At 42.1% G+C, this 15,151-nt stretch overlaps 1 protein-coding gene across 2 annotated transcripts in view; it reads right to left on the bottom strand.

The window, feature by feature from the left end:
• The window catches only part of FHDC1 (FH2 domain containing 1), a 44,890-nt gene that overhangs the window by 10,660 nt on the left and 19,079 nt on the right, over positions 1-15,151 (bottom strand). For both annotated transcript variants that reach the window (XM_063458513.1, XM_063458514.1), the window contains exons 4-8: positions 14,147-14,249; positions 6,156-6,241; positions 5,701-5,801; positions 534-604; positions 323-430 (exon numbers count right to left, since the gene is read on the bottom strand). In XM_063458513.1, coding sequence (XP_063314583.1) covers positions 323-430; positions 534-604; positions 5,701-5,801; positions 6,156-6,241; positions 14,147-14,249 — 469 coding nt within the window. The remainder of the gene's footprint in view (positions 1-322; positions 431-533; positions 605-5,700; positions 5,802-6,155; positions 6,242-14,146; positions 14,250-15,151) is intronic.

Raw genomic sequence — 15,151 nt, 5'->3', positions numbered from 1 at the left:
CAAGTAAATCTCACCATTAGAGCCCTCACGTAGAAATGGGAGGGGGACATTACTACAGATGGATACAAATTATAGAGTTAGAAATACAGGTTTGTGTTTCAAACACTGTAATGTTCCTTCAAAAGTATTTGCTAAATGCAAAAAAAAATAAAAAAAAATAAAAAAAAAAAAAGGAAGAAAAATCTCAAACTGAACCAATATTGCAATTCTCTGTTCATTAAACATTCTGCTTTTTAGCAATACTGGATATATCTTTAAGTATATATATATAAAAAAGACGCGATGAATGATATATGTAAAGAAGTAGATTATATTTTCATACCAGAGCCACAAAATGTAACAGATTCATTCCTGGTTTGTTTGCCTTTGTGTCTGCAAGTCGAAGCAAAGACGACAACTTGAAGCCAACTGCGTTTCCTGCATAGCCTCCCTAGAAGAAAATTAAAAAAAAAAAAAAAATTAAAAATAAACTTAATTGTTTTGCAAGAATTGTAATGTTTATGAGTAAAAGTGCAGTGTGTTATAAAACTTACTGCATTCATGATGTTTCCAGCTTGAAGCACCAAATACAGAATTGCATGGAGCTGCTCACAGGACATTAGCTCTGGAAGAAAAAGAAATGTTCAAATATCATAAACAATTAGCTAATTGACAAAATTGTCCGTAGTGCACCCGTGGCCAATTAATGGGACTATTTTTGCGGTTCATATGCTGTCAAATGTCATAATTCAAGTATTATTCCAGAAATAAAGCGACATCTACAACCTGCTAAAACAATCAGGTTTTAATATAAAGCAATTCATATTTCAGTTGTGAAAAACAATAAAGCTATGACAGATGAATGTCTACACACAAGACTCACAAAAACATTCAAATGCAAACAGCAGGCACTGAAATCTAATCTGGTTTTATTGACACAGGTAAGTTGTAGGACCCTGTAATGTAATTCCTTGTAATGTCATACAGAATACACCTATTCTTCATGGGCAATGCTAAAGCACAATACATCTCTATGTTCTATATTATGTGTCCACCCCCTACAGGTAAAACTACAACCATAGAAAACAAGGCCTTTATTTATTATTTTAGATATTTTCTCATTCCATTTCTTAGCCATAATGCTCTGCACACGGATTGCCATAAAATTGTGATGAACTTTGTGCCAAGTATGCTCTTCTTTATTAAAGTCACCTTTTCTACAAAATCAGTAACACGTTTTTCTGTCAAATATATATATCTTAAGCTGTGCTTGTGACATGCATCGTATCTGCCAGCAGTTGGACTAAAATTGCAGCAATAATAGTGACATTAAACTGTCAATAGAAAGGCTGTGTATATTCCCTTCTCAACACCCAGATGATGCATAACCACAACAGGGTTGGAGCTACGGGTTGAAGGGACTGGTTGACAAGCCAAAACATTACTCACAAATGTAAAGGTTGCAATCAAAGATCAACAAAGGCACAGTGGGAACAGTTGATTCTGTGGGAACAGCTCACTGTGAGAGATACCAACATTCTGTCAAGTTAATTAGACTATTAAAAAGGGAAATGTCACGTAACTGGAAGTTACGCCATTAAAAGAAATACAAAAAAAGAAATCTCCTGAGAAGAAAAATGGCTGAAGGTCTTTGCAACATTGGGATTGTCTGCTGAGATTGGGACTGTTGGGGGGCCCAAGTATGCATATTAAAAATTTAGAAAAATACATCACAATCCAATTCAGTCTTGGCACAGCCAGGGCACACAATGTAAATGAGGAGGATTAATAGAAACATTGTTTCCTTTCTACTCTCCCTATGTGCTTTTTATAAGCTGACTGACAGGTGCAGAAGGAAGCACTTACAGCAATGACTGACAGAGAGCTAAGATGGAGGCGTACAGCTGCGAGGTGTGACATTTTGTCACACCTCGCAAACACTTTAAAAAAAAAAAAATATATATATATATATATTATTTCACAGAATCACGCATAAAGACCAATCCGTATAGTTAGAAATGTATTCATCTGGGTGAAAAGAGTAAAAAAGAGCTATTCACAAAGTCAATTACCAGTGAATTTCACATATTAGGCCACCATTACTGAATTAGAAAAAAATATATAACTCCTGGTTTGGCAATCTTTGTCAAAAATTGATGAAAAATTCATTTTGAAATACTGGCAATTCACACCTAGTGAATAACTGCATTTTTATACTTAAAAAGCAATCTAGCAAAGTTTTTTACATTATCAAATTCTCCTAGCTCTGCCTAAAAGTGGATTTTTTTTCCTACTCCATGTCCTTGTTTTAAGCTATTTGTGTGTACAAGTAGGGAATCCAATACTATATACGTGCTCCTAGTACCAAGATAAATGGGGCTTATTTAATAAAACACCTTATATTAGGAAACTGAAGCCCCTATTAGCTGATGTGGATACATACTACCTCAGATTGAATTAGTCACACAAGCTTGGCTATTTTGTAATTTAATTTTCAATTCACTACAGTTGTGTTTAGTGAATAAACCATAGCACTATACAAATATTCTTATACACAACACAATACCGAATTACCACAAACTTTCTTCATTTGATACAAACATTTGCAGGCTTTTTGTCACACGATTGCTTTCAGCCAATAATTAAAACATTTCATGTTATATGATTTCTAGGATAATGTCTGCACAACTGTGATTTAGAATGTTTTTCAAAACATGCACAATGTTGAGCCATGGTGACGGATCACTCTTCCTTTCTTATGTGAACAATTATGTGCTGTGATTAGGACAACTGAGATCTGCTTATTGTAAATCACCTATATTTTTATAAGTGTGACTAACACATCTGCTCCCTCCCGGACTAACACACCCAAGCAAAATGTGGGCCAGGCCTGTGCTATAATCCCAACTTCCCACTCACAAAGACCTGTAGAGCTTTGCACAGCAATTAATGGAGAAGTCTCAGACATGGGTGTGCATCAAAGTCCATAAACAGCTGGAAAATGCACAAAGCTAATCTTTGAAAAGCACTTAGATTTATTTCTACACATGAGTCTATGTAAATCTGTAAAAAACAAACAAACACCCAAGCTTCCATGTAACATATTAAATTAATCATTTGAGACACTACCTATATACCGGTATTATGTTTCGGAAGAAAGAAAAGCCAATTTAAAAAAAAATAATAATAATTTCAAAGTCACCATAAAGACTTAAATTTGAAAATGCCAAAATTAAGGTCGCAAATAACTGGCATACAGCTAGTCTCGTGAGAGTGTGCCAATGTGATATAATTTAGGAATATGGTGTGTGTATAACATGTTACAAATCTTTAGGAACTGCATATGTAGAGTGTTAAAATACACTAGGGCTTAGAATAATAGCAATTTGTCTGTAAAAGTGGAGCAATCACCATGGAAACCAATAGCATATCCCTGCTGATTGCAAAACTTATCTTTATCCCAGAAGTGCTCTAATGACCCTAATGTTATTGTGGAGGGCTCTTATCAATATCCATTTGGCATGTACCTGAAATCAATTGGATTAACTATATTTAGTTTAATAAATATAAGCTTTCTTACAGATTACAAGCCGCACGTGAGACTCAGCCGTCTCAGTGTGAGCTACTCATAGCAGGCTAATTATCTGTTATTTGAAATGTTGGGTGGAAGAAACAAAAGGGTAAGAGTGAGGTAAGACGTACTGAGGATTAATGCAAATGAAGGTTGAATTGGACCCGGCACACACAGGTTTAATTATGACTTAGAGGTTATGTTTGTGAGTGGGAAGAGAGAATGGACATTTCTGTTGGGTAAAACAAGAAGGAGAGAATGGGAAGAGTTACTGGATTTGTGGTGTAATAGGTGTCCAAATGATGAGATGAAGGACAAAACATTTTTATAGATAATAGGTAGTTCATATCCATGTGAACATGGAGTGCACGATGAAGGTTAGACAGTTACTCTGAAATTGAGCAGCTAAGGAGCCTACAGAATACTTGAGCTTTAAAAATAATATTAAAGGGACACTGTAGGAACTATAACTGCTTCATCTAAATTACGTGGGTATAGTGTCTGCAGTGTCCTGGTGCTGTCCTTCCATTCAGCACTACTCAATGTTTTAATGCTAAACAATCCTTTTCCCTCTGTGCTGCTTGGGCTAAGGAAGAAGCATTAACCTGAGCAACAATGGGTGGCTGTAATTGGCTGCAAGTGTCAGTTCACCGCAATCTGTCTATCACAGTGCTATAGTAGGTATAAATCTGTACAGCTAGAAAAAAAACAAAAAAGTGTGTAATCTCTGCCTTAACCGTATCACCAGGGGGTGGGGGCATGGCTATGGAAAGTCAGGTACCCTTATTCATCGTTAACAGCTCAAGAAATGTTTAACCCTGAATGAGGGGACAGTGCCAGGGGGCTTCAGGTACATAACCAATTCAATGAGATGACTACAGTGTCCCTTTAAATAAAATATTAAAAAATGTGTTTCTCTTTGTGAATAAACACCAATTTACTCTTTACACAGACAAACATGTACACTGAGTGCAGGGCTTTGTATACCTGGAAAAAATAACATATTTATCAGTACTAGGAAAGCGTGACAGCTAAAAATGATTCAAAATAAAAAAAAATATTTAAAAAAAAATTAACAAAAGAGGAAAGTAATTCAACTTCCCATAAGTGCCAATTTTTAGATAATATACACTTGTATTAAGCAATGGTAACTTCCTCATGAAGTTCCTTTTTTATAGGATAAAGCATGTCTCTCTTTGGACTGCATGTGTGTGATGGTAGCAGGGGATATAAAGGCATGTGGTTATGTAACAGAATGTAGGCCCTTTGTCATACAAAAGGGTAAGGATCTGGAGTAAAGGGAAGCAAGCAAATCATTGTTAGCAGATTGTTGGCAAAGTAAAATGTTAGCATTGCAGGCGTGTAGATACCTCACTCAACCCTCTACCTACAGATCTTAGTCACGTTTACAGATAGAAGCCTGTACATGCTAGTTTGTAGAAGGGATTGGCGTATAAGGGGAGGTTTAAAAGAAATTACGTAGGCAAATTATGAATAACAAATTACTAATTAAGTGTTTTTAAGAACGGAGAATAGATCGTTCTACAATTTGGTTTCTGGCACTATCCATTACTGGGTCTGCTTTCAAAGTCCCATTTTTTTCGAAAACCAAAGTTCAGGGAAGTTAGTGCCCTGATGCCACAAATGTAGATATTACCTTGTAAGCACTCTATGGTTTACAAAGTTGAACTCTTCTTGTCTAGACCACCAGGCACTGGATAAATGCTGTACTCTTAACAACACAGAGGAAAAAAAGCTAATCATTTATTCAGTAGACCCGGAATTTCTCTTTTTTTAATTTGAGAATAAATGCATAACATACAAAATCACTAATGAAGTCTATCACACGCATGGCAGAATCAGGACTTGCTGACAGTCATGTATCAACCGCTAATCTCACTTTGCCATGTGTGTGATGGACACAGTTAGTGATTTTGTAGGTTACATATTTTTCCCTACAATAAGATAATGGAATGCCACATCTAAGTGAATTTCCTCCTGGTTGTGCAGATTACAGCCATCATACGATGTTCAGTGACTTTGGAAAAAGAAAGTTTCATTGTATTTAAATGAGCCACGATAATATAGAATTAATAACAGTATATGCAGCTCACACATCACATTAGATATGCAATGAACCACTTAATTACCTTTTGTAGCAAGCCAGATGACCGTCATATCTCTACTCAAAGAAGAGTAAGAGGGTGAAAACTCTTTCTTCAGCACCATGGCCTCTATCCGTAGGGAATAGCTGGAAAAGAGTATTCAACGTGGAGTTACACTGTGTCTGTGAGTTGATGTACACCGAGGTAGGCTAGCCAAGGTAGACCGCTGTTTTAATAGTACAAAGTAAAGCTCACAAGGAAACTAATGAATAAAATGGTGTTTATTGAATTAAGATAGTCTAAACAATTACAAATTACATATACATTGTACACACACACACATTTATTTATAAATTATTTTACCAGGAAGGGTTTATCTCGTTTTCAAGCACGTCCTGGACATACACATGCATATATCAAATGAGGTATATAAAATATCATACTACAAATGAGGTATACAACATATTATCATATTACAAAGTGTATTATACAATACTTACTTTGGCAAATGTATCCACAAATACATAAAAGAATCCGCCAATGACAGCTTGGTTATGTCTCCACTAAATGCTTTTAGTTTCTTTGCCTAAGAGAAACAAAGTTAAAAAAAGTGCATTATTAAAATATTTGACGCCAGCTCAAATCACAGAAAAACAAAACAAAAAAAAAAAACACTTGTATTGGTGCCATTGTAAATACATACTTCTCACTGGAAAGCTATACTATTGTCTAACAAGGCACAACATGGTAGAGGATGGCCAGTCCTTAATGCCACGGATTAAGCTGCTAATTGCAGAAGGTTTATTTAACAGAAACTAGATCTTTCAATTCTTTCAGAAAGAAAACACTCCCAAGTCATACGGTGCTATAATCCCGTAATGGCCTTTCTTGCCGATATCTTGCTTTCTATTTATTTCTCAAAACTGAAAGTTATTTGTAAAACAAGCTTGCTTCCCGTTATCTGTTGAGACAAGACTGAATACAAAATTGCCAACTACATGTAATCACACATAATGTTTTAGGTACTGCAAATGTATTGCAATGACATAGCTTACTGAAAAGCTTTATGTGTGACGAGGGTGCCCTTTTTTCCCCCATTTTGCAAAAAGTGCAGATTTCAATAAAAGTTGGCACTTTGAATAATTATACGGGTTACACCCCCTAGCTTTTCAAACAGTGGAACTAAACTCTAGAGGCAGCGATATCATCTGCCTTGTAAAGACTTCTCATTGAGCTGCATTGGAAAGTCTGTGATTGGACAGCCACAGAAAGTCTGGGCTGAGTTAGGAGGGAAAAGGTTTGCAAAGGCTTCAAACAAGAAAACTGCAGGTTTTACTAGCTTGTTTTAGATATAACGCCACTGAATTATTATTTTTTTTTTAGAATTGCACGAATGTCTCTATTTGTTGTATTTCTACTAACTGGTGATTTATATATTAGATTTTGGGCAGTGGGGTCCCTTTAAATGCTATACCAAAAAAACATATGCATGGAATTTACAATTTGTTGGTTAACCTTCAACTTTTAGTGTCCCTAATAAAAGAACATACGATGAAAGAGTAGCAATTATTGACAATATTCTTTAAACCCACCCAATACTAGCAGTTCTTGCATGTGCATGTACTTTAAAAGTGTTTTAGATACAAATTTATACAAACTAAATTTATTTTTTGAGCTGCATATTTATATTCTGTTTCTGTTATATTCTTATACGATAAGATTCTTTCCACCATTACACCAGAACTTGTGCATTGGTAACAAGTCTGAACTGGTGAGAGCAAGAGCATAAACTCCAAGAAGCTAACACTGTAATATATGGATGGCTGTACAGAAGGATATATTGGGTATAATGCATGGACAAACTGCGTAAAAGGACCACTATAGGCACCCAGACAACTTCAACTCAATGAAGTGGTCTGGGTGCCAGGTCCCTCTAGTATTAACCCTGCAGCTGAAAACATAGCAGTTTCAGAGAAACTGCTATGTTTCACTGAGGGTTAATCCAGCCTCTAGTGGCTGTCTCACTGACAGCTGCTAGAGGCGCTTCCGCGATTCTCACTCTGAAAATCACAGGCGTTTTGAATGCGCGCGCAGCTCTTGACGTGTATGCGCATTCGGATCTGACGTCTGCAGGGGGTGGAGCGTTGCCCAGCGAAAGGGGGGCCCTATTGACCCTATAGTGCCAGGAAACGAATTTGTTTTCTGGCACTATAGTGATCCTTTAATAAAGACTCCAACCACTTCATTAACATCCCTTGTGCGGTTATCTTTAGCTGGAGTCAGACATATTCAACGTTCTCCATTGAAAATAGTGCCAATATGGCCTTTCTGAAGTTTAAGTATAGTTACATGTTTTACTTATATAGGATATATGAAGAAGTCCTGCAGGTATATTTTAAAGTTGTCTGTTATTATACGTATTGTTTCCTCTCAGATCTGCCAGGAATCCTGTCATTCGTCATCTATGAATTAAATTATTCAGAAAGTGACTAAGAAAACACCGAGATCCTAGTTGTGAATGTCAATAACTGCCGTCACACCCAGAAATTGGCTGCCGCTATCATGAGGGCTTTGCTATGCAAACAATACGGCACAGCTTGTTACAGATGGTACATACTTTGCAGGGACATTCTAAATGTTAGCTTAAAGGGACACTGCAGGCACCCTGACCACTTCAGCTAATTGGTGCGGTGACCCTTTGGCACTTAATGCTGTAATGTAAAACATGGCAGCAGGGGCGGACTGACCGGTCGGGCACTTCGGACATGGTCCGAGGGCCCGGCCGGGAGGGGGGCCCGCCATCAGGGGGCCCGGCCGCCCCTTTAAATGCTGCAGCCGCCTGAGCGCTCTCTTAAGAGCGCTCAGGCGGCTGCAGCTTCTCACCTCCCCTCCCCGTAGCGTGGCCGAGCTGCTCTGCGTCCGCGGTGCCGGCCGGAGTGATAGGAAGGTGCACACACACTGAGTGTGCACCTTCCTGTCAGACCGGCCGGGTACAGGAAACAGAACTCCTGTTCCGCGCGGAACAGGAGTTTCTGTTTCCTGTACCCGGCCGGACTGACAGGAAGGTGCACACTCAGTGTGTGTGCACCTTCCTATCAATCCGGCCGGCACCGCGGACGCAGAGCAGCTCGGCCACGCTAAGGGGAAGGGGGTAAAAAGAGAGAGGGAGAGGGGGAGTTAAAAGAGAGAGGGAGGGGGTTTAAAAGAGGTAGGGGGGTTAAAAGAGAGAGGGAGGGGGGGGTTAAAAGAGAGGGGGGTTGTTAAAAGAGAGAGGGAGGGGAGGTTAAAAGAGAGAGGGGGGTTGTTAAAATAGATGGGTTAAAAGAGAGGGGGGTTGTTAGAGAGAGGGAGGGGAGGTTAAAAGAGAGAGGGGGGTTGTTAAAAGAGATGGGTTAAAAGAGAGAGGGAGGGGGGTTTAAAAGAGGTAGGGGGGTTAAAAGAGAGAGGGAGGGGGGTTAAAAGAGGGAGGGAGGGGGGTTAAAAGAGGGAGGGGGGGGTTAAAAGAGGGAGGGGGGGGTTAAAAGAGGGAGGGGGGGGTTAAAAGAGGGAGGGGGGGGTTAAAAGAGAGGGGGGTTGTTAAAGGGACACTATAGTCACCTGAACAACTACAGCTTAATGTAGTTGTTCAGGTATTATCTATAGCTCCCTGCAGGCAATCTAATGTAAACACTTTATTTTCAGAGAAAATACAGTGTTTACATTGATTGATAGGAATACCTCCAGTGGCCGTCACTCAGATGGCCACTAGAGGGACTTCCTATCACGCAGGGCCCTAAAAAGGCCCTGTACACGTCAGACGTATTAAAATACGTCTGACGTGTTCAGGAGAGAGAAGGCACTGTGTGCGCGCCTTCTCTCTCCAGCCTGTCAGCGGAGGAGGGGGGCGGGCAAAGACCGCGAGCTGAACTGTCACTCAGCTCAGCTCGCGGCCGCGCATGCGCACAAGGGAGCAATGACACTTCCAAATGGAAGCGTCTGATTGCTCGCGCCCGCCTATTTTGTCATTTTGACGAAATAGGGGGCGCGGCTTCACGAGGCTCCCGGCGCTGGAACCAGGTAAGTAAAATCTCTTCCCTGGAGAGTCCCTTTAAAAGAGAGAGGGAGGGGAGGTTAAAAGAGAGAGGGAGGGGGGGTTAAAAGAGAGAGGGAGGGGGGGGTAAGAAGAGAGAGGGAGGGGGGTAAGAAGAGAGAGGGAGGGGGGTAAGAAGAGAGAGAGAGGGGGGTAAGAAGAGAGAGAGGGGGTAAGAAGAGAGGAGGGGGAGTAAGAAGGGAGGGGGGAGTAAGAAGGGGGTAAGAAGGGGGGGAGTAAAAGAGGAAGGGGGAGTAAGAAGAGGGGGAGGGGAGAGTAAGAAGAGGGGGGAGGGGGGTAAGAAGAGGGGAGAGTAAGAAGAGAGGGGGGAGTAAAGGGGGTAAGAAGAGGGGAGGGGGGAGTAAGAAGAGGGGGGAGGGGGGTAAGAAGAGCGGGGAGGGGGTAAGAAGAGGGGGGAGTAAGAAGAGGGGGGAGTAAGAAGAGGTGGGAGTAAGAAGAGGGGGAGGGGGGAGTAAGAAGAGGGGGAGAGTAAGAAGGGGGGTAAGAAGAGAGTGGGAGTAAGAAGGGGGTAAGAAGAGGGGGAGGGGGAGTAAGAGGAGGGCAATTGCCCCCTCCCCTGTCCACAGGCACCGTGCGGGCAGCCGGCAGGGGAGGGAGGAAGAGAGGACCCGGGAGCTCAGCCTGCAGCTCCTCTGGGTCCTTCTTGCGCGAGCACAGATCGTTGCCGCGGTTACCACGGCAACGTTACGGCTCTTGCGAGAGTAAACTCTAGTCCTGGAGCTACGGGCTAGAGTTCACTCTCAACACTGTGACCACCAGGTATTCCTGGTGGTCGCAGTGGTGAGAGTGAACTTTAGCCCCATAAACACACTGCCCCCACACACCATACACATTCACACACTGCCCACCCATACACACACACTGCCCCCACACACACCATACACATTTACACACATTGCCTCACACACACACACATACACTGCCCACCCATACACACACAGCCCCCCATACTAACATTGCCACACACATACACAGCCCCCTCGTACACACATTGCCCCACACACCCTACACATTCACACACTACACCCCCTCACACACACTGCACCCCTTACACATTGCACCACTGCTCCTATACCCTACTACAGCCTCATATCCCAGCAGACCCCAGGTAAGTTGTCAAACTGTTCTTAAACGGTTTGACTACTTACTCTGGGAGGGGGGCCCGGCCCTCCTGGCACCATAACGACTACACAGAGTAGTAGTGGTTATTGTGCATGGATTATTTCTTTAAATAATCTACGAGTGCCCCAGTAGCCAGCAAGCCAGCCAACCCACAGGCCAGCCAGCCCACAGGCTGGCCAGTAGACAGCCAGCCAGCCTACAGGCCACCAGTTAGGCTTAAAGCCAGCAAACCCACAGCCTGCCAACCGCAGCCAGCAAGCCACAGCCTGCCAGCCAGCAAGCCACAGCCAGCAAGCCACAGCCTGCCAGCCGCAGCCAGCAAGCCCACAGCCTGCCAGCCGCAGCCAGCAAGCCCACAGCCTGCCGGCAGTAGCCAGCAAGCCCACAGCCTGCCAGCAAGCCCACAGCCTGCCAGCCGCAGCCAGTAAGCCTACAGCCTTCCAGCAAGCCCACAGCCTGCCAGCCACAGCCAGCAAGCCCACAGCCTGCCGGCAGTAGCCAGCAAGCCCACAGCCTGCCAGCCGCAGCCAGTAAGCCCACAGCCTGCCAGCCGCAGCCAGTAAGCCCACAGCCTTCCAGCAAGCCCACAGACTGCCAGCCAGCAACAGTAATTAAGGTAAGAGGAGCCAACTTGGCCTAGGTATCAGCTATGTTGTGTTGCTATATTGTGAATAGGAACCAGAGTGTTGGAGAGACCCCCCTCCAGGCCCCATTAGACTCCATTGTAGTCTCTAATGGGACCTGGAGGAAATTCTTTCTAACACACTCTCTAAAGGACACTGAGATAGCCTCTGCTAGAATGCTCCCCCCCTCCATGGCCCATTAGCCTTCAATTGTAGTCTCTACTGGGGCCTGGAGGCGACTGTTTCCAGCAGGGACACTGAGATGGCCTCTGTTAGAAAGACCCCCTTCCAAGCCTATCAGACTCCATTGTAGTCTCTAATAGGGCCTGGAGGGGATTCTTTCTAACACACTCTCTAAAGGACACTGAGATAGCCTCTGCTAGAAAGACCCCCCTCCATGGCCCATTAGCCCTCAATTGTAGTCTCTACTGGGGCCTTGAAGGGATTATTGCACTTTTGTTCCTTGTGTCTAAAGATTGTGTAGGGTGTGGATGGAGGCGGTGCATGGAGGCGGGACATGGGTGGCGCTTGCTGCGGAGTATGGGTGGGGCCCTTGATTTATTTTGCCCGGGGGCCCTGAGGGTTCTCAGTCCGCCCCTGCATGGCAGTTCCGAAGAACTGCAATGTTTACATTGCAGCTCTTAGTTTGCCCTCTGTGGCTGTCTGCATTCCAGAAACCCTTTAGTGGCTGCCTGTTAAACTGACTTTTGGTCCGTTATCTAACGGACCTCCAGCGTCAGATTTTCCCTATAGGAAAGCATTGATTAATGCTTTCCTATGGGGAGGGCAATTGCCGCGCATTAGATCTCTCCGTACTGGCTGATGTCGCCGGGGGAGGAGCGTGGGCGGGCCCTGACCCAGAGCTGAGGGACATCGGCACTGGATTCAGGTCAGTGTCTGAAGGGGTTTTAACTCCTCCAGCCCTGCAGGAGGGTGGTCGCGAGGGAGGGGGTTACCAGGGTAGTGCCAGGAAAACTGCTGGTGTATAGATCAAGCCCCTGCAGTCTCGCTGCTCATTTTAGCAGTCATTTAGGAGTTAAATCACTTTGTTCATGCAGCCCTAGTCACCGTATATGACTGACACAGCCTCCCTACAAACTTCCTGTTAAATAGCGGATTTTGTTGTTTTTTAAAAAAAAAATTAAAACTTATTGCAAAGTGTTTACATTTAGAGTTTCTTATCTTCTGCTCTGATAATTGACTGCTAGAGCTTACAACAGCCTCCTAGGTGTGATTAAAGTTTGATTAACAGAGCAGGAGAGAAGTAAGAATAACTTGCAAAGTAGACACAATGTGCTGTAAAAATTACCCATATTTTCATGGAAGGCTGTGTAAGTCACTGCCAGGGGAGGTGTGGCTAAGCTGCATAAAACAAGCAATATAACTTCTAAATGGCAGTGAGACTTCAGGGGTATGATCTCAAAGACAACACTGCTTCATTAAGTTGTTTGGTGCTTAGATTATCCCTTTAACCCCCTTAAGGACACATGTACCTCCTTGTAAAGTCAACATAATGTAGGCTTCCTTTTAGCTGCCACAGGACTGTAGTTTTGAGAATATTCTATTAATATCCAAAAGGACGTTAACCAATAAAAAGCACAGCTCATACAACATTTACCAAGATTAACTGTTCCATGGCTGACCAATTAATAATTACAGTAAACTAAGGTGAGCATAGGTTGTGGAGGAGGGTAGAAGACAGATTACATAAATTAGAAAAAGTATAAAATATATATGCTTAAAGTATACTGCTAGGAGTTATTTTGGCCAATTGGTCGCTTTAGCAATCTTTGTCTATGGGGTTGCATTAAGCCAACAAGCTAAACAACTCTGATGTACAAATCTAACTGGGCACACAGTTTTTCAAAGTAAATGCGGTACCCATTTTTTACATTAAATTACATGTTCACATCTAACAGCATAAAACATTAGGTGTACACAAAATTATATTTGAATGCCAAATACCACAGATATATATATATATATATATATTAAAAAATAAAGTTTATATCACCAGCAAGTAAATGCAATTATTGAGCACAAAGGAGATTCTGTTTTCGAATTAGTAATGTATTTGATCACATTAAAATGGAATGCTTAATAATCCAAGCAATATATTGGTTAATCATATCACAGTGTATTTTGGCACCGAATGGGCATTAATCATGTTTGACACAGGAAGGGTGTAAATGAGCCCCAGGGATTGAGCAGAGTGAAATGTGACATACCAATTTTTTTTTTCCTGGTATCTTTTTGATTATACACCCCTTGATCTTTTAAATCATAGACAAGTGCTGGGTACACTTACAACAAATAAAATATATTCACATGGCTCACTAAATTTCAGTATGTGTTACAGTGTACATTTTTCCCCAAATTCAAATCTTTTTAGTTTTGCTAAGAAAAAAAAATTTCTTCAGCTTTCAGAAGCTCTCTGATCTGAGTTGCTGGCATTATCAATAATCGTACTTTCATTATGTGACCATTTTTGCTTTAGCATGGCTTTGAAATACTATACAGTTACTAAGACGGCAGTGATGGTTGTGGGGTGAAATTAAGTCACCAGCTCAGACTGAAGTCATCTAGACCACAAGTGGAGTTCCTTTAAATATGTGGGTTTCGGTTTCTTTAACATTGTACAGATGATAGGTCCTACCTCTTCTGCCTCTGGAGCCAGCTTTAAAAACTCTTTAAGAGCCTCCGAGTCGTACAAATCACATCGTCCCTTTCGAAAGTCTTCAATGATCTGTTCCGCTGACCTGTTAGTATTAGAGAACATGCATATCAAATGAACAAGCACAAGGACACATAGTAAGAATAATCATGGGCTTATTTAGTGTATTAAACAAAAAAAGCATTGGTTAAATGATCTGGTTTCAATTTATCAAGACAAAAAAATTTGCATATCTAACAAAATATCGGGTTTATAGATTAAAAGAAAAAATAATTAAGGGAAACTGTCACTTCCTAGGATTTTTTAATACAATATTCACTAATCACTATAATTAACAGAAATGCATTTGTGAGGTGTGAAAAATAAAATTTAATGTAGAACCCTTTGCATTGCAACAGGATGCCGCCATCTTGGTTCCCTGTCAAATATATATATACTCGAGTATAAGTCGGGTTTTTCAGCACATTATTTGTGCTGAAAAACCCCAACTCGACTTATACCCGAGTCACTGTCTGTATTATGGCAACTTACATTGCCATAATACAGACCAGGACCGCCGGGCTCATTACAAGCCGGCGGTCCTGTTGGGGGCTGGCAGGAAGCGTTTACTTACCTTTCCTGCAGCTCCTGTCAGCTCCCTTCTCTCACCTCCGGGCCGGTCAGCTCCACTGTAAGTCTCGCGAGAGCCGCGGGGTCAGAGCCCGTGGCAACGCTCCGCACGCCCGCGAGACTTACAGTGGAGCTGAAAGGGGAGCTGACCGGACGTGAGAGAAGGGAGCTGACAGGAGCTGCAGGAAAGGTAAGTAAACGCTTCCTGCCAGCCCCCCTCCTACACAGTCCATCCACTGGACCACCAGGGAATGAGAGCCCCCCTCCCTGGCCAGCTAAGAAGCAGGGAGGGGGGACGAAAAGAAATATAAAAAAAAAAATTAACAATAAAATAAGATAAAATAAGAAAAATTAAATAATATTAAAATTAAAAAAGTA

This window comes from Pelobates fuscus, chromosome 6 (genome assembly GCF_036172605.1).
Source record: "Pelobates fuscus isolate aPelFus1 chromosome 6, aPelFus1.pri, whole genome shotgun sequence".
Classification (NCBI taxonomy): Eukaryota; Metazoa; Chordata; class Amphibia; order Anura; family Pelobatidae; genus Pelobates; species Pelobates fuscus.
Note: the sequence above shows the minus strand (reverse complement) of the source record. Positions and strands in the feature narration are given on the sequence as shown.